The sequence below is a fragment of the Malurus melanocephalus genome, unplaced genomic scaffold, assembly GCF_030028575.1.
Source record: "Malurus melanocephalus ecotype Western Australia unplaced genomic scaffold, MMel_1.1 scaffold_137, whole genome shotgun sequence".
Lineage (NCBI taxonomy): Eukaryota > Metazoa > Chordata > Aves > Passeriformes > Maluridae > Malurus > Malurus melanocephalus.
In genome coordinates, this window is record NW_026623369.1 from 247,209 (window position 1) to 266,731 (window position 19,523).

The following is a 19,523-nucleotide window of genomic DNA, read 5'->3' on the forward strand; positions in this document are numbered from 1 at the left end:
CCCATATGAAAAARCTATTTTTGCAAAATGAGCATGGTCATTAATAGAACTCAATATTCAATTTTTTTAAAAATGACTGAAATAAAATAGCATAGTGGACCATTTGTCTATGAATTGAACAACACAAGAGGGAGCTTAACATTTCCAAAGCCCGTTGTTTGACAAAAGCTTCTGCCCTGCTGCTGAACTGTCAGAACAAAAGGAGAATCTTGTCAAATATCTCAAACACCTGCAGCTTGCAGTTGGCTACCTGGGATGTCCATAGGCCAGCTGTGGTGGTTCATCCCACACTGTTGCCAAAGTTCTGYTCCTAAATTCAACGGAATGATTTAAGTTTTCAGCCCGGCAATGAGAGCTGTTATCACTGGAAGTCACAGCAATAAACCGTAGGTATTTCACTCTTTATCCAYACAGAGCTGATGCCACCATATCTCAGAAGAACTTTAGAGCTGCCTAYTTGTTGCTGAGGGAAAAAAATCAGAGCAAAGAGAAATATACTCACTGAGATGTGGGAARAAGGGCTTCTTTCTGCTGATCCCAYTTGTCCCACTGYTTTCTTRTGTGGTGTAGCATCTGTAAAATGAATATAGAAGAGATTCTGAGATCCTTAATAATCTTCACATCCTGCTGTCTTTAAAGGCTTTGGAGGAGGAGATGATCTATCATCAACTGTTTCAGCATAAAGAAACAATTCTAAATTCTGGGGAATACAGAAAGATATTATGAAGGTATTGTGAYCACTCAACCATACACTGAGCAGGACAAATGGTTATTTGTGGATAATCAATAGTTGAATCTGTCCTTAAATGTTGTCATTCTATACAGAAAGCCCAGGGGAAGAGAGCCAGAAACGCCTGACAAGGAAAAAGCAAGTGGTTCATTTTGTAGATTGGATRTACTACGTTTTCATGCCTGTGAAGTTGGTGGTAGCAGTTTGTGTTGAAACGTGTTCYGTATTTTAAAAATATTTAGTGTTGCAGATTYTGCATGATTTTAAAAAGGAAAWATATGAAGGATGTTGCTGTAAAAAAGCATACACTGTAGTGGAAATTTGTTGTGGGCAGGCCTATTTTCAACTAGATAACGAGGACATGCTATCCTGGCTAATCCTTTTCCAGGTTTCCTTCTAGTGATCTCTAAGCTTACTTGCAGCTACCTTTGCAAAAGTAAACCTGGTGACATCTTAAATGGGGGGTATGGATTTCTGGATTTGGATTAAATGTCACTGGAGAAGCAAGCTGSAAAAAGCCACTGATGTGGAGCCACAGCGTGGCAGGTCTGAGCAAAGACCCAGGAGGTTCAAAGTTCATTCGAGTGGAGGAATTGTTAACTAGAAAGAAACTGTGTCCATTTGGCCATTAATTTCTTCACTCCCAAGGCTGCTGGCAAAAATTAATAAATGTTATGACAAACGAACCATTAAATACTGAGGCTGGGAAAGGCTGAACATAGAGTTTTAGCCATTGCAGTTTGGGTTTTGCTGCAGTTACTTCTCATCACTAGATCTTTCTCTCTTTTAACCTTCTTTAGCCAAAGGGCATCTAAGGTTCTGTATTTAGGGATTCTGAGTAACTAAAAAGGGAAAAATAATTATAAAGTAATATTAAATTCCTGAAAATWTTCTGCTTCCAGTTTATAGAGGAGAATTCAACCTAACCACTTTATTTATTGATACTAAATTTCAATATATCACTGAATTAGACATTTTGGGAGGAAAATAACAGCAGGCAGGAGAATTRCATGTGAAGTGAGAACTTGATACTGGGTGTTTAAGCATGCTGTAAATGAATATGTTAGTTAAAATGAGTGCTAAGGAAATAAATGACATATGGTTGAGAAATGTGGTAACTACAGAAAACCTTGCATTCATTGACATGGAAAATGATGAGACATGATAACCTCATTCTGTATCACATACTGAGTAGAAAATATACCGCTAAAATATCAAGAAATGACAAAAAATAGCTGTTTGTCTAAGTTACAGTGAAGGAACCATCTTATTATCTAACRATAAATCCCTGAATCAAAAGTTTCTTCTGGAAAGGACTGTGAACAGCAGTTTTCTAAAAGGTTCTTGAATTGTAGACTCACAATTTGATCTAACCTCCTGCYTTCCTTCCTTGATAGCTTCCCCTCATGCTGTGCTCTCTCCAGCCCATAACCTCTGCTTCCAAAACTGGTTATGATTTTTTCCTGTGTTAAGATTTACTCACACTAGGAAGAGAGAAATKATTTTACTATTGAAGGAGAATCAACTCCAGTGTGCTTCTTCCAAAAGCAACAAAACCAACTAGCTTAAAACTATACAAGATGCTTTGTACCTCCCAAAGTTTTTGAAAGACGATTCTTAATTAAACCTGCTTTAGACTTGGATTTTCCTGTACATCTAACACAGTTTATTGATATAGTATATTTTTTTTGTCTGGCTAAGCTTGGGCAAACAAGTAAGGCTTGTTTATATATAGTATATATTTATATATTTATAATTTGAAGAAGCAAATATAAGAGTTTGGTCCAGGTCTTTCCAGCATTTTTCCTGTCTCTTGAGAGAGAGGAAAAGAAAGAACGGGGAGGAGGGAAGAAGTATTCTAGAGGGGATTGTTCCTTAAGTGCTTATGYTCCTTAAGTCTGGCGATATTACGTTTAAACTGTTTGTATTCAAGGAAGGAAGAGAAGGGACATAAATATCAGTACATTTAAATAGCTATTCTCTGAGGACACTTTGTTTTAATACAGTGGTATTATCAGTTCAGTGGGCTGTGACTTTTCATTTCATTCATCACTTATACTATGGAAATTTCTGAAATGTTTAATTTAATTGTACTGAAGACATTAGTCATAATTTTCTAGTTAGAGTTGTGGGAGGCTTTCATTTTGAAACACTATTATAACTTTCAAAATAATTCCTTTTAAGCTGATGTTTAGTGTCAATCCAAGCATGACTCATGTAGTGAAGTTGGAGAAAATCACCTTAGCCATTYCTGCTTTATGGTAGTCTGATGAGGGTTTTCTTTTTCAAAAAAGAAAAGACAGTATTTTTGTAGCTCTGAAATTAAGCCTCCACACATTCTTTGACAATACCCCTGGGTGTGAGGGRCAAAAGGGTTGAAACGAGAACACAGAAAGAAAATCAGGATTTCCCAGTTCCTATTTGCAAAGCATATTATTTTCTATTTTTCTGTTTTTGTTTGTTCAGCCTCTGTTTAAAAGTCTAGGTATTTCATCCGAGCTGGAGCTTCAAGAAACCACATCTTTGTTTAAAGAGGAGAATAAGTCACATGTAACACTGTTAAGCAATATTTCAAGTCAAGCCTCATCCTTGCACAGCAGCTTTTGGACTCTGTGCATTCATGCTCCTCAAGCTCACTGACAGCACCACCTCCATTGAGTCATTCCACATCATTTACTCAGATTCCTTTTCCCTTTTCAGAGTTACCCAGTTCTCCTCTAACATACAAAAGGCAAAATGAGACAAAACCTCTTTCCCAGCTTTCTTCTGACCTAAACTATTTTCTTGCATGTTCAAATGAGAATAAACATCACATCACAACCAGAGAGAAATAAACAATAAAGTGATTCCTCTTTAATTCTTTTTCTAGAAGAGAGTTTTTCCTATCTTAGTCTCCCAGGTAGTATCAGAATAATTAAATAACTTCTCTACCCTCTCAAAAAGAGGCCAGGCATGTTGTAATAACTTAATAAAATAAAATACTACATCATACATATAAAGATGAAAAATCAGTCACATAAGACAGACATCAGCCTATGTGCAATTATATACTCAGGTACAACAGCTGACACAATGCAAATGCACTGCGTTTGTTTCTATGGGTCTACAATATTTTAATAGATTAATAGAAAGATTTAAAGAAATAGAAAGATTTAAAAGATTTTAATAGATTAATAGAAAGGGTTGCTGTGGAACTAGTTGAAATGTGAATTTTAATAATGTCTTCTGTTATAAAATCCTGTTACTGCATGTGGTAACAAACTTTGAAGATGTTTTGATTTTCCTTTTTCTTCTGAATTGATAAAATGACTTAACAACTACTGTGAATGATAGCCTAGGCTATGAAGCTGTATTCACAAGTTTCTGCACTTGTGAAGCAGTTTGTTTGYACACTGTGATGAATTTAATGAAGAATTTTTCAGTAAATTCGATGTTCCTTAAAAAGTCTGAGAACTTTTTCGCTAGGGAATATTCTTAAAATGTTACTAGTATGTACTGAAAATTATACTTTATGCTATATTTTGATTAATATAAGATTTTATTTAAAAAAAAAGAAAAATTTAGGAAGCGTATTTTTACTCTCTTCTCACTTCTTCTGCAAAAAAATAGATATGTGCTAAATGAAGTTTGCAAATCTGGGAAGGGGGTGTGTGTGTGTGTGTGTGTGTGTGTGTGTGTGTGTGTGTGTGTGAAAAGGTAGAAGTGGGCACTATGTCCATGGCAGAGTTATACATTTTTGTTTTAGAAATGTATGAAATTATTTTTTATTTTCCCTCGACAATCCACATTGTTGAACAGTGTAAAGAAAAATGGTTCTTCCTATGTGTTACTTGCCCAGATTTAGAGAGCTTTGGAAGAGTTACAGATTATCTATCAAGAAGTGGGTGAGAAGCATATCTGAGCTCTGTATATAATTAATCCTATTGCACTCAGTAAGCAAACCACACTTGTGTACAGGAAACGAGCGATGATGAAACCCACAAAGCTGGAGTTCAGGCATTTTGGAAAAAACTAAAAATAGTAAGTCTTCCATTACAGAATTCAACTTACTTCTAAATAGCTTGTGTCCAAAATGTTTTCGATTTTCAAATGCATCTAGTTTCTATGTGGTGAAGGCTCAAACGGGCTGAAATCTTCCTCCCTTCTTTTATCTCTTACCTTAATGTCACTGGTAATGGTAGAAAAAGGAAAACATACATGGGCTGTTTTCTTCAAAGAGAGTTAATAGCAGCATTTAGTCTGTAATTTAGAATATCTATAAGGTTAATTGCAAAATACTGGACAGAAAATACATATTATCTAACATTCAGGCAGTGTTGAAAGGCAAACACCAGCAASTACACACTGGGACCTTTCCTTTCAAAAATGTATCATTTGCAGTRGAAAATGGAAGAGTACTGAACTGGTTTATCAAGGAGCTGAGAACAAGATATGACAGGTGATAAATGYTTAGACACTCAGGCAGGGTAAAAATGAAAGGCAAAGGGTGAGGGCAGGTGAAAGAAATTTRCCAAGGACTGAAAGTAAAGAGAAATGTGGTTTCAGAATTTCAAGTAAGATAATAGAAGTTAAATAGAAAGATATTGTACATATTCTGACAGTATGGTTGTTATGTATTTCTTACAATGAGAACAGAATGCATTCCCCTGCTTATGGGATGGATGTCTAAGATTAGTATGCAAAAATGAAGAAGGAAAAAATAGAGACCTAAAAGAGAAAGAGAAATAGAATAGCAAGAAGGTGAAATAAAAATAAGTGAAATAAAAGAATGAAAAATGAGCTAAAATAAGTAAGAAAAATATGAAGCTGTGGAATTATACAACATGAGAGGAAAAGGGTCCATGGAAGCACAAAGAAACTAGAAGAAATGTAAGAGAGGAGAAAGCAACCCTCTGCTATGCAAATTACATTCCTTTAGARTGAATAGGTATTTAATTTTGATTGACTTAATCCTCCCCCACAKCCAGGAAAGCCTACACTTCTTCAAGTTCATCAAAAAATAAACCTTTACAATGATTTTTGAGAAAAAGAAAAATCAAGTCAGAACATTTACTATGTAGAATAAGTTCAATATGTACCCATTATAGCAGTGGGAATGAATGCCATGCTATTATAAAGAGAATTTAAGAACATATATTTAATTGAGAACAAAAAGAGGAATAATGTARATTATTAACCTTACTGAAAGCAAAACAAGTATTTCATTTGCATTCTTCCAAATACCAAAATTAACATATCACTGTTTCAACGATGAGAATAACATTGAAATTTTATGAAATGTGAAGCATAAACAACTAGAAAAATAGATATCAAAACATACATTTAAGATCTTTCACATTTGTTCATTCACCATCAACTGAGAAGGATGAAGTAGAGCTTTCTAGGATTTCTTGCAATCAAGATGTGGAAGCTTACCACYGTTGTCAACCTTTTTATGAACAGTGTACTAATTGATAGCATAGGAAAGATGTGACATTTCACTAGAGAGAGCATAGAACTAGTCAAAGTCTTTCCTTGCCACTGAGAAGTGGTTTGATTTTGTTAGTTACGCTGTCTCAATCTACCATTTCACCATATTTTATGTTTAGGTTTCAAAGTGACCCAATTCATATTATGAAAGGTTTAATACATGCATTGAAATTAGTAACTTTGATCATTTCTGCTAAGAAGAAAAGTGTTTTATTGCCTCTGAAATATCCTCCTCTTCCCAGGCAATAAACTGGCAGTGATGGTGATGTGGTTATGAGGCCAGTCTGTATTGCAGAAAGGCCGGGTACTGATGTACAATAATTAACAAAGTAATTGTCACATTATAACACCATATCTGTGCACTGCAACTCTTGTGTCTCACCACTTAGGTCTTCTTTTGTTTCTGTGCTTTTACTCCTGTCTCAGTTACTTAAAAATGAGATGGGAATAGTATTTCCCTGATCATTTTGTATGTTTGCACATACCTTGTTCTATTTAAAAGGAAGCCTGAGGGACAGGGCATCTCTTGCATTTTGTAAACACATCATCTTTGAAAAGAGAACAGTTTTCGCTAGGTGTTTTGACATAGTCGTTATGGAAAGAATAGATTTGGTATTTCTTTCAACTTATTTCATTTGCATTTAAAGGAAAGGAAGAAGAAATTATTTAGATTGATGACTCTACTAGGGAGAATATTTTTTTAATATTTGATATCTTTAAGAATGGCATTTTGCTCCTAATCTTGTGAARTGTCTCTTTATGTTGAGCTGAACCAGACAGAAAAAATTATGAAAGATGATGAGAGAATCATAGCCAATGAAGAAAAATCAGTAGATCATCATCATTCTTAAGAATAAGTTATTATTGCAGGTGAACTACAGGATGGGATTCTATAGCTGTGGGTTTGCAAAGAAATCCATACAAGAAGATATGTATTGAAGACGGAAAGCTTCTGTGCTAGAGAAAGAGAGAAGCAGAAGGAATAAGCATTGTGGTGTCTTTGGAATAAARCAGTTTTATGACTTTTAAAATACAACAGCAGAAGAACTTAAAGAACCTCATATTAAGCACAACTCCTTATCTAATGGTAAGTGATAATAAAACAATATGCTATGATTCCTGGCAGAAGTAGCTGTAATCCACATCTGTATAATTTCCAGYAAAATGTTTCTAGTTTTATTCCATGGTAAGCCAATTTGCTTCATAAAAGCATAGTCAGACAGTGAAAGATCTAATTTGATTATGGAATCTGTTAGACCAAATCAGTAAATTCAGAGGAGTGAATGTGGACTGACTAGAATGGAATTCTATCTRCCTATAAACCATGGAAACCAGAGACAAAGGAATTACCTGTGTGGTACAGAAGTTGCATAAGTGAGGCTGATGTCATGGTGTATTCAATTTATTGTTGAATTGGGCAGGAAACCTCAAAACTATTTTAATTCCTTTAGCTATAAGATTTTCTATTGCTCCATGACTTTGCTCACAGTGACAGGCAGTCCTTTTACTCTATTTTTTAGCCATATAATGGAGGTAAGAAAAAAAAAAGGTTTTAGGGCACATGATCATAAACTGGATCATTCTGTTACTATTTTTTTTTCTATTGTTGAAGTCAATGTAGCTGTTAATTCTCAGGTTATTTTCTGGGTATTTCAAAAGGTGTGAGGACTAGACCCATCTGCCTGTGTGATCTACAGTTCAAGTGACAACARAGACATTTTTAGGTCTTCAGGATAAAACTATTCTGTGTGGTTGTTGTATTGTATCAGTATCAGAAAAGCCAAAAAGAAAAAACCCACAAACTGAGTAATCTCAAGAGCAGACCTATACAGCTATAATGGTTTTACACGTAATTATCTRTAACAATTTCTCGTCGTTAAATGCTAGCCTTTTAGAGATACTGRGAAATAATTCTATGTCACAGAGAATGAGATTTTTATGAAGCAAAAGGAAAGGATCTGTCCATTTACCTTGTCTATTGATGGTTTTCATTATGCAAGTGTGGCAAATGGCAATTATGTACAATGGCTGATGAAAGGAGGGAGTTCTTCAGCCTCTCCCCTGCCAGGTTTGAACAGAACTTCAGAAAGGGGATGGGGTAGTTTTTCCTCCCCAGAGTTGGGCACACGCTGTGTGCCTCACGCCTGAATGGGACTGCAGTGAAGGAACCAGTTTCTGTATCCCCAATGGGGAAGAAAAGAAATGGTATGAAACCAACCACTGAAGAAATGGTGTGAAACCAACCCAGAACAGGATCGTGCTCATATGTTTATACACATCCATTCAAGAAATTTACTCTGTCCTTCACCATTTGCCATCTTTTTTGTCTCTACTTTCTACTTTGATCTCTTCAAGCAAGGGTCTGCTTTCCATTTATTCGATACAGCAGAAAAAAGGTTCACATCATCCTGTTTTKGGTATCCATTAGACACCAATGCCAGATTCTTCCTTCTCACTGTTCTCCACACACCCAGCATGCTTGCAATGGCAGCAGGACACGAGTGCTGTGTGTGTTGTGCCTCTTGCAGGGTTACCCWCCTGGTAGAGCTGCACTTCAATGTTCTGCATACAGCATAGGCAGTGCTGAATGGAAAATACCATGACCAGTTTAAAGGAAATAAAGATCTGCAGTACTYTGCCTTTGGGAGTAACCTAGATACAGACCTCACTGTGCTGGGTGTAATGTGGAAAGATGCCCTGTCTGGCATAACCATAGTCAAGAAATTCAGAGCAGGAAGGCTAAAAAATAGCACTGCCCTTCTTTTACAAGTGAGAACTGAGGCACAGTTACTTCTCCACCGAGATCAAAATGATCATCTGTGGCATGTGAAAGAAACAAATCCTAGAATAACAAATCTGAGACACTGCTTTCATGTGGGGGTTACCTAAGATACATTGTCCCTAAAAAGGACTCTGACTTYATTCTTTCCCAGTAATAAGACCTCATGGTGTTACTTATTCTTGAATATGCTAAGTTCAGCTGATTTACCTTTAGTATTTTTTATTAAAGATTAAGCATTACAAAGCATATTTTTGCACTGAATTTGACACAACATTTTTGGAGTTCATGAATCTATTAAGCCCTGAACACTCTCTAGTGTATTAGACGACACTAATGATTTACATTATTTTGACGTTGCAAATGAGTTTTCAAGGGTAATGGATTTCATATAGAGAGATTAAAAGATAACATTCCTTCCTTTATGCCCGCTGACTTCTTTCCCTCATCATACTACATTTAGCAAAATGAATAAGGCAGAAAGGATGCTGGTGTACTTTTATGCTAATTAATGCATTTTAATTTCAAATAGCATTTCTGAAAAAGAGATACACTCCAAAAAAAGTGGTGCCAGGGCAAAAACTAATGAATTTTAATTCTTTTCAGTATACTTATGCTTTCATGAATTCTTTTTGTTATATTCTGGTGCATGAGAATGCATCAGTAGGCACTCAGAGCATGCAGCCCACAGATCTGATTTTTACAGAAATCCAGCTTAACTCACTTAGCTACATAATAAAGTTACCTCAAAAGGGTTATTTTTAGTGACCATTTGAGTAATAGCTAGAAAAGTATACCATTCAGGAATGAAGATTTTAAAATATTTTTTTAAAACAACACAAATGACAATAAGTCTTTGTGCACAAAGGACATATTTAACTGTCTAGTACCTAAATTGTGTTATTCTCACACAAATTTTAAAGGTGGGCCACTCCTGTCCCGGTAAGGATGCAGCTGATAATTCAGCCTTGCTGCAGTTGAATTGCTTAAAGCAGTGTGATGTATCCTCTAGGCAGTTAAACTGGAATTTTCACTGCACTGACCCTGCTCTTCCATATCTTGGAGCACCTTGGAAAACCCTTGGCTTCTTGGGAGTGAAAATGGTTCTGGTGGTGCTATAAAATGGAAATCTCCATGGTCTCTGCAGGATACCCATGGCTGCTGGAGCTGGGTCAGTGACTGAATTCTAATGCTGATGGTGGGGGGCACAAGGAACAGCCCTTTTTAACTGCAAGRTCCGTGGATTGCACTGCTCAGATCCCAGACAATTCCAATAACAGTTCTTAGCTCAAGGCCCCTCCAGGCACAGATTTACTGGCCATACACTGGCCTGCTGTAATTTACTTGTCAAGAACAGGGCACAATAAACCATTCTGTGCTTTATGTAACACTCGTCATAACAGCAATATAAAACCAACGACACGGCTGAGGAGGATTGTTGATATACATCAGAACAGATCATTAAATGAGGTTTCTTCTACTTCCATAACTGTAGCATACCTGGGTGCTTGTATGAGGCAAGAGCACTGGCCATAAATTTACTGCATTGCAGTAAAACCAACAATGCAGAATTCCACAGAGCCAGGCACATTTCATATTTGATTTGCTAAGTGAACAGACAGAGAAAATATGCCCCCAAAAATATTTTTTATCACATTGCAATAGTTCTTGTTTGTAACCCTCTAAAACCTCCACTGTAACAGTTAATCCCTGCCCTCTATAGTAACTCTGTATTATCATTCCAGGTACCTCGGAATAACAAGACCTCTTACATACCCTGTAAGGCAGAATGGGAAGTGTATGGCCAAAATGATCCTGTGTGTGTGGCTTTTATCTGCCTCCATCACCATACCCCCGCTCTTTGGCTGGGCTCAGAACGTAAATGAYGAAAAGGTTTGTCTCATCAGTCAAGACTTTGGCTACACCATTTACTCCACAGCAGTTGCATTTTATATTCCAATGTCAGTGATGCTCTTCATGTACTATCAAATTTACAAAGCTGCCAGGAGGAGTGCTGCTAAACACAAGTTTACTGGTTTTCCCCGTCCGGAAGAAATGGACGGGATTTCTGTGAATGGAGTTGTAAAACTGCACAAGGAATCTGAAGAATGTGCTAATTTTTCACGACTCCTAAAGAACGACAAGAAAAACATTTCCATCTTTAAAAGAGAACAGAAAGCTGCCACCACCCTTGGGATTATTGTTGGAGCTTTCACTGTCTGCTGGCTGCCCTTTTTCCTCCTCTCGACTGCCAGGCCCTTCATCTGCGGCACGGCGTGCAGCTGTATCCCACTGTGGGTGGAGAGAACTTTTCTGTGGTTGGGCTATGCAAACTCTCTCATTAACCCTTTTATCTATGCCTTCTTCAATCGGGACCTGAGGACAACCTATCGCAACCTGCTGCAATGCAGATACAGGAACATCAACCGCAAACTCTCCGCTGCGGGGATGCACGAGGCTCTGAAGCTTGCAGAAAAGCCAGAATTTGTTCTGTAAGGGCACTGATCCTCTACCGTGATAATTTGTTGTTTTATCATGTTAGCTTTTCCCCGCCAGATTCAAAAAATGAGTTTGTAGGAAGAACCAGGCTTCTTGAGCACTGCTGATGCAGTCTTCAAGAAACTGGAAGGGAACAAGGTAAAGCCCACCAGCCCTAATCAGCCTGGAAAAACAAGATCACCATCTAAAGGATTTGGGTGTAACAGGACTAGAAGAAAGGAGAAGGGTGAAATGTGGTGCAGGATGTTTGAGTTGTTAGTGAGGAAGAAGCAAAGTTGGCCTAACCCATTTGTTTGACCCAAAAAATGTTTAGTAGATCTGAATGTTGGATGCATCTTGTGTCCTAGATATTGTTTGCTGTCAAGACCAGAGAATGGTGAGAAGTTAATTTCTTATCACTTTGTTAATACAAAAATAAACCATTTAAGAAGAAGCTGTATCAAAGAACTTCTATTGCTTATAAATACTCTTTATTATTAAACCCCATATGTTCCTTAAGCATTAATTTACTGGATTGCCTGGAACTGAACAATGTTGTGAAATTTAATATTGCCTTTGCAAAGCAACTCTAACACTAAAGAATATGTTACACTTCCAATGTGATAATAAGAGTTTGAGTAGAGTCCTATGGACCAGCAGCTACTGCTGCATGCAGCACAGGCAGCTGCCGTGCTGCTGTGCTAATCACACCAGGTAATCTTGATTTGTATTTCCAATATAACAAATGTGTTTGATTACAGTTTATTTCCGAATCTGTCTGATCTTTAATCTGTCTTCACTCTTTAATTCTCTGCTTTCTGAGCTGAACACTTCTCTAATCTAGATGGACACTCTGCCTGTGCTCAGATCATTYCTATTGATGTATGGCTAGCCCTTGTTCCACTTCAGTAGTTAATTTACTGTCTGTTTGAAAGCTCCTCTACGCTTTGGGATTTCTTTCTCTTCTGAAGTCAGTAAGGAAAAAGTAAGCTTAAGACCTTACGACTTCAGAAACATCTGGACTTTATCCTTACAAACTGATTTTAATCATCACTTGTGCTTAAAAGTGACTTAAAGCCTTACCCTGTGTAAGAATAAAGATAATTTAGTTTTTCTTGTTCTAGTTTTTTCTACCATCATTGCAATTTGTCCAAGTATGTGATCCCACTTCTCCGGTAACTGTGGTAACAAATCTCTTCCYGTAGTGGAGGAGGGCCAAACATTATAACAGCGTTTTTTATTAATAAAAAAACTATAAAGATATTGATTATATTAATATATTACTAGTAATGTATTAATATAGCATGCACTGATTTTGTAAGATACTATTATAGTAACTTACAATAATAATAAATCAACTCATAAGATCAAGCTGAGTTATTTGGCCCAAGTTTGCGCTGCACACCCTGTTCCAGCTGAAGCAGAGGGTGAGGCTATGTTGGTGAACAAAGACTGCTTCAGAGCTTGATCTACTTTTTCAGATGTTGGGCCATCAGCGAGAAGCCATGCTCATTATCAAATTGCCTCAGCAGCAAATCACACTTCAGGCTAACTTCTGTCCCCGCTTTCTCAAGTATGAAGCCAAAGTGAGTCAAATGAGCTCAGTGATATTAATTTGGGCTAAGCAGTGAGATGTCAGTGCCAGCTCCCTTGTTCCAAGCATACAGGCATAATTGCAAACACTCGAGCCTCTAAGTGGCAGATAGGCAAGAGCTGGATGGATGTGCTGAGCTATGTGTGCTGAAACACGCTTAGGTCATTTTAGATCCATTCATCCACTACAAAAGGGAGTACATTTGGGCCTCATTTTCAGGAAAGGATCACAGCTTTGTAAGAGACTGTATCCCAGATTCAAAGCAGTTTTCTAGAGAGGTTTCAAATGGATTTAGAACAGTCCTATTTATTTTAAATGCTTCAATATTATGCACAAGGACAAGAAGATATTTGGGCCCAGAATATCAACAAGCTCTGGAGCATGGAGTAGAGCTCATGTTAACTTAAGCATATTTTCCATATTCAACATGAAATTAATGTTGTTTCTTTGTTGCCTATCAGAGTAGTGATTTTTTTCAGCATAAGTGAGAAGTTTTCAAGGCCTTCTGTAAGCTTTTTCTCTGTGTAAGGATATACAGTGGAATATAAAAATAGATATATCTGTGAAGACTCCAAGTGGGACTATAAAACTCTAAAGGGAATTTTASAATTGTGGACAGAAGTTTCAATGTTTTTATACTGCAGGAGAGTCTGAGAAGCTGTATTTCCTCCAAATAAGATTTTTTCTATTTTTTTTTTAAATGAAATATGTGTCTTGTGAGTCAGAAATTGACATTTGCCCAGCTGTCACTAAAGGCAATTGCTTTCCTCTGGGAAAACATCCTGCAGAACTCCAGCTTTCCTCAACCATCTGTTTCAGGTAATGAGAGCCCAGGAAGGAATAAAAGAGTTGTTATGATGTGTGTACCACTCCTTSGAGATTTTGGAGACAAACATTCATATTTCATCTCTGGATGTGTTCAGAAAGAAAAGAAAAACTAAAGAAAAAAAACCAAAACCAAACTACTACAATGTTTCTTCATACACCCGAAGTATARATAAATGGAAGGTGCTAGATGTAGCTGTATTTGAGAGGAAAAGTAAAGGATTTGAGAAGATTAGAAGAATGTCCCATCGTCCAAGCAAGCACACAGAGGAGGGAAACTTGAGAAGAAGAGAAAGTTTTCAGACAGAATTCTGATGGAAAGGGGTTTCAATTAGAAAAACAAAGAAATAATTGTTTGGGTTAAATTTTTCTTTAAAAAGAAAAATAAACAGAACTRTATTTCATTATCTAACTGCAACAGTAGCATTTTTTTTGACTCAGATAATTCACTACACTTCTGACAAGTGTGTAACATAAGAACAGGGAAAGAGAAGTGCATGTCAACGTGTGCTTTTATCAAACTCAAGAAGAGACTACGCTCGGTCAATGTGCTCTTACACGTGTTTCTAGAGGGAAGCCAGAAGGGTGAATCAGAAAGAAGRGGGTGTGAAAAAAATGGTAATAAAAGACTCCAAGAACTAGGCAGAGCACAGGCAGGCCACCATAACACTGACTAAATGAAGTGAAAATTGTGCTCCCCGGCTTGCTTARCACTGTTTTTCAGAGGGAGACTGCCTGTGGCAGAAACCTCGTTCCTAACACTTTTCCCAGCTCCCACCACCCACCAGCCTGTACATCTAATACTGTAACACAGTAYTGGCACTTGCCACACTCCTCTGGTTAGTAAGAGTCTTACTGAGTAGTAAYAGAAATAGCAGAGTAGTAAAACATATGATTTGATGGTAATATCTTATTATTATGCATCTACTGCTTTTAGTTTCAATTTTATCAAAAGAAAAACATCTTTCATGTTCTGTTCAGAGCTAGCACCACCTGCAGAAAGATGTTTCAAACAGTGGGCAATAAATCTATTACAATGAGGTATAAAGAAGGGAATTATTTATCAAATTAATGCCACAAATAATGCAGACAAAATCTACTCACTCTCTCACCCCTCCTCCATGGCAGGAAAACAGATTTCCAGGCAGCCGTTGCTCCAGATTGCACAGCATTATTGGAAGAACATTACTAAGTTTTGGATTATTGACCAAGATGCTGTAGTTACAGAAGTTGAAGGTATTGGAAGCCATGCAATTGGTTTTCTTGCTCTCCCCTAGCTAATGATTTCTCATACTAATTTTCTTATTTTTCAGGAAAAAAAAGCTTTTTAAATTATGGTATTCTCAGAAAATGTGTAAGATGTGTCAAATCCTCTTCACAGTTTGCTTAGGAACGAGTTCTTGTCTCTTAAAACATTTCTCAGGAAGACACAGAGATAGAAGGGAGAAAGTTAAGAGACTTAGGGTATGGTTTTCATGTGGAAAATTATTAATAACCTAGAATAGAAGACACCTCTTATTTCAAATGGTGAGGAGGTACAGATTATGAGCACTAGATTTTTTTTTAAGAGCTCAAGCAAGTAAATTTAAAAATAGCCTAAGAAATGCTGCATCAGAAGAGTAATCTTAACGATTTGCAAGTAATACAAACTTAGGTCCCTCTTCACAGTTTTAAGTCTTTGAAGCAGCTATTACCACTAAAGAGTGAGTTCAGCATGAGTTTGAAGTGAATTATATTTCCTCTATCCACTTCCTCAGCATTTTGCCAAATGGGCCTGTCATTCCCCACACTCACTATTCAGATGCTCTGCAGTGTTGCTGAATCCCTTCTCACACAATGATATTTCCAGAAGGACAGAATGGCTTTTATTTGCTGAAAATTGAAAAGATGCTTATGACTCCCAGATTAATTTCTCACTGCTGCAAGCAAAAAATCCCACATTGAGATATGTATAAAATATATTAATATATGATGATTATAGGGGATAATGTTTTGATCATTTGTGTAACTTTGTGACTTTACTGATTGAAATTTCTGTCATTTGTGATCTTTCACATAGAGGTAGTCAAGTTACTTAAAAAAAAAAAAAGCGTACAAATATATCAAAGTTTCCAGAAGAGATCACACAGTTTTATAAAAAACTTTGCATCTTTGGCTAAACTAACCAGGTTTGTGTTAAAACAACAGAGATTCCTCAGTCAAATCCACCATCCTGGAGATGGTTGCAAGGAATATATAAAAATTAGGCAAATTAAATGAACATTTACTTCCCACCAATAGTTGCAAAAGCAGACAAATCCAGAAATTTTATTTCTATCTTCAAAGAAAGCAGTAAACACAAGAGAAAGTCATGCTAAGGACTTTTCACTTGCCATTACAAGAAAAAAATCTGACGTTCAAATATACATACAAAGTTAATGCTACAAAACAACAACTTTTTTTTTTTTTTTTTTAAGACTGGTATTCTCTTTCTGAAATAATCTCCTGGCAGCCCAGAAAAATAACATTCCCTAGCAAAATATATAAAGTCCAGAATTTTATTCTGGCTAAAAACCTCTAATTAGCTAAAACATGACAATTTTTTTWAAAAAAATCTTCATCTTTCCCTTATAGCTAATTTTGTACTTGGATGTAATTACCTGCCTTCCTTTAATTTGGTTCAATTTTTTGCCAGGATGTGTTTTCATGTAATAAAATAATTGAAATAAGTGAAAATGCAGGTTTGTCTGTAAAAACTCCTGCTCCTGAAACATTTGAAGACATAAAAATTCCATGGTTTCAACAGGCTGGCTATAACAAGACAAAACAGCACCTTGCTGCAAGGTACTGAGAGGGATGCCCTGAAACCCTGTCTTGTCATCTGCAGATGTTTGTGTTGCAAGATTTTAGCCTGGTTGCTGTACAAGAGTGGTTCTTCCCTTCACCCAGCTTGGGAAGAGAGGCAGGAATTTGTATATTCCATGCAAAGATTTTGCAGTAATTCTTTATCTGAAAGTGAGGAAGAAATGGTTGTTATTGCTCTGGCTCCTCTCTCACACCCACGAGGTKTCCGTGAGCAGTGGCAGGGGAAGGTTTGTGCTGCCACCAGAGGCTGGAAGGCTGGGCCAATGCAGGGCTCTCCATAAAATCATCTACATTTAATGGAGGAATTTCGGGCTTTTGCCAGTGAATTGTGTAAAATTGACTGAGAATTTCCTCAATTCTCACAGAAACCCAAAATATGATGAGTACAAAGGACTGAAAGCCCCCAGAAGGCACCACTTTCCCTCAGTTTCCTCCTTTGTGTGGAGTTTTAGAGAATTACCTCAATAGACATGATCTAATTGCCTCTTGAGAAATGTTTCCATTTATTTCAGTGGTATATTTGGTCAGAACATTTAGCTGCTCCAGGATATTTATCATCTAATTCATCCACTTTTTTTTTTTAAAAACAGGAGAATTTCTGATTTCTCCGGGGAAAAAGAGTCATGACCAAATGTGCTTCAAAGCAGCCAGAAAAAGCCAAGCCAGATCAGAAAGAAGAAAAATGAAGAGTTGGCTTCCGAAGGACTGGATAGATTTATGAAATGTGCTTCATATCTTCTTCTGGTGGAAATATACTAAAAATACTCCATGAGCTCAATACATYGCATTAAACACATTTCTATTGGAAAAGTCACATCTTGTTTGTCATGGAGGAAAGTGCTGCATACATAAATGAAAATAATTTTCTGCCTGAGAAAGCCAAATAATTTCAGCAATAAGAGTTTGACACAAAGGGTGGGGGGAAAAAACCACTAAAACTCAAAGATAAAGCAGTGCACAGATTTCCATCACATTAAACTATGTGGAATATTCACATCTTTACCATGCTTATGGACTCCAACATTGACATTCATATTCAGGGATTGTCACTGACACTGAATGTATTTTGCTGTACTAAAAAAAAAGGKTTTCAGGTAATTGTTGTCTCTGTGGATGCTTTCAGAACTTGTGTTAAAGAGATGCTGTGCACTTGCAATGGGATTAAGAATGACAACAATAAAATAGCAATTTTTGTTAAAGCTTTCTGTTGCATTAAGTAAATGTCTGTTACTCGTTAACATACATGTGGTTGGCTCTCCCTAACTTTTGTAAAAAGCTGCTTTTGTTTGTGGTATGACAAAAGTTGAGGAACAGAATTAGAATGCACGAGTATTACACAGCCAATTTACCAATAYGATTGCTTTGATTTCATGCAATTTTCATGATCTGCCAATTCATAAACTTCTGTCTTTTCAACTCCGATAAGTATAAAAGGCTGAAGAATTCCCATGGCACTTTGCTTTTTGTCTTACTGGCTGGGTGGAGAGAGAATTAATTGCTATTTTTTATAACGTGTTTAAGGAATGTTATTTCTGCCAATGATTTGTTATAATTAACACAGATCCCTTTGGCATGACAAAAATTAAACAGGTAGGTATTAATAATCATTTGTCCAAGAAAAAATTGATTCAAGGGATTGTCCTTAAACACACCCTTGAATATTTTTTTTTCAAGCTTCTCATACTAATTTTCCCTTGGCATTTCTGAGCTATGCACGGTTTTACAATGCACAATGCAGAGGCACGTCCCATTCCTAAAGGCTGTTTTCTTTAAAGGCACACCTCAATCAGCACTTGCCTTATTTCCACAGCTGTAGGATTTGTGGTAACTTAGTCTCTTACTTACTTACCAACTCTGCTGGTAAATCATCCAGTGGCTACAGGTGCCGCTGGGGCTTCCATTTAGTTTGTTTAAATTAATATGAAAGTTCACCATAGCTGCCTAAACAAGGAGCCAGTAACACCAGAACAGAACAATCAATTTCTTATTGGCAAGGGATCAGCATAGGGAACAAATCAATACATTTGTTAAACCTATAAAAAACCTAGAACAGAAAGGCTAAACCAATTTCTACACCCTCTCCTGACACCCTAAGATAACTCCTGTGGTTACATGAGAGCACCTGAGTGGAATATTTTCATTTTAACTAGGCCAGCAAGACTCATTTCATTATTTCACTGATAAAACTACTCACTGTGAACTCTGCATTTGAAATAAAACAAGTTTTACAGTTTGCTTTACTTTCCAGAAAGCATACACAGAAATGCTTTTTACTTGGTTAGTGTGAAGGATTTAACAGGAAATGGGACAGTTATTGCCAATGGCCAGTGGAACAGTTCTGGTTGCATTATATGAAAAGACATTCAGAAAAACTCAGCTGAAGGCAAAACTGTGTTGGCAGATAATATTAACTGAACCTAGTGAGGAGGGGACATAATACGTTTATAAAAGTAACAATCAGAAAGGAAAAAAAAAAGGCATGTTTACTTTTTTTAAAAAAACCAAGCCTTAAAATGACGGGCAGTTGCCATGCTTTGAAACCCATTTTCAAGCTTTAGGGTCTCAGTTGCCTGTCCATTTCACAAAGGCAATGAAACAATTTTACTTTGATGAATTAGACTGTCATTTTCCTTGTTCAYGATACTGTGTCAAAACCTTAACTTGAAGTGAAATGGAGAAAATATATGTCATATGAATATTTTAAAGGATTAAAAAAAAAAAAATCACCCCTCCCCCCAAAAAATTTACCAGTGAAACTTTTCTGTGAAAATTTATGGGATTTTTAATGCCATTATTTTAGTATT

The 19,523-nt window shown here is 36.7% G+C and overlaps 1 protein-coding gene across 2 annotated transcripts in view; it reads left to right on the forward strand.

Annotated features, from left to right (window-relative positions):
* HTR7 (5-hydroxytryptamine receptor 7) overlaps window positions 1-17,882 on the forward strand; it is a 28,094-nt gene extending 10,212 nt beyond the window's left edge. The window contains exons 2-3 of one of the 2 annotated variants that reach the window (XM_057370944.1): window positions 10,724-11,470; window positions 17,310-17,882. In XM_057370944.1, coding sequence (XP_057226927.1) covers window positions 10,724-11,470; window positions 17,310-17,346 — 784 coding nt within the window. In that variant the 3' untranslated portion in view covers window positions 17,347-17,882. Of the gene's footprint in view, window positions 1-10,723; window positions 13,598-17,309 lie in introns of those variants that run through there. The other variant, XM_057370945.1, reaches the window with a different exon arrangement.
* The last annotated feature ends 1,641 nt before the right edge of the window (window positions 17,883-19,523 follow it).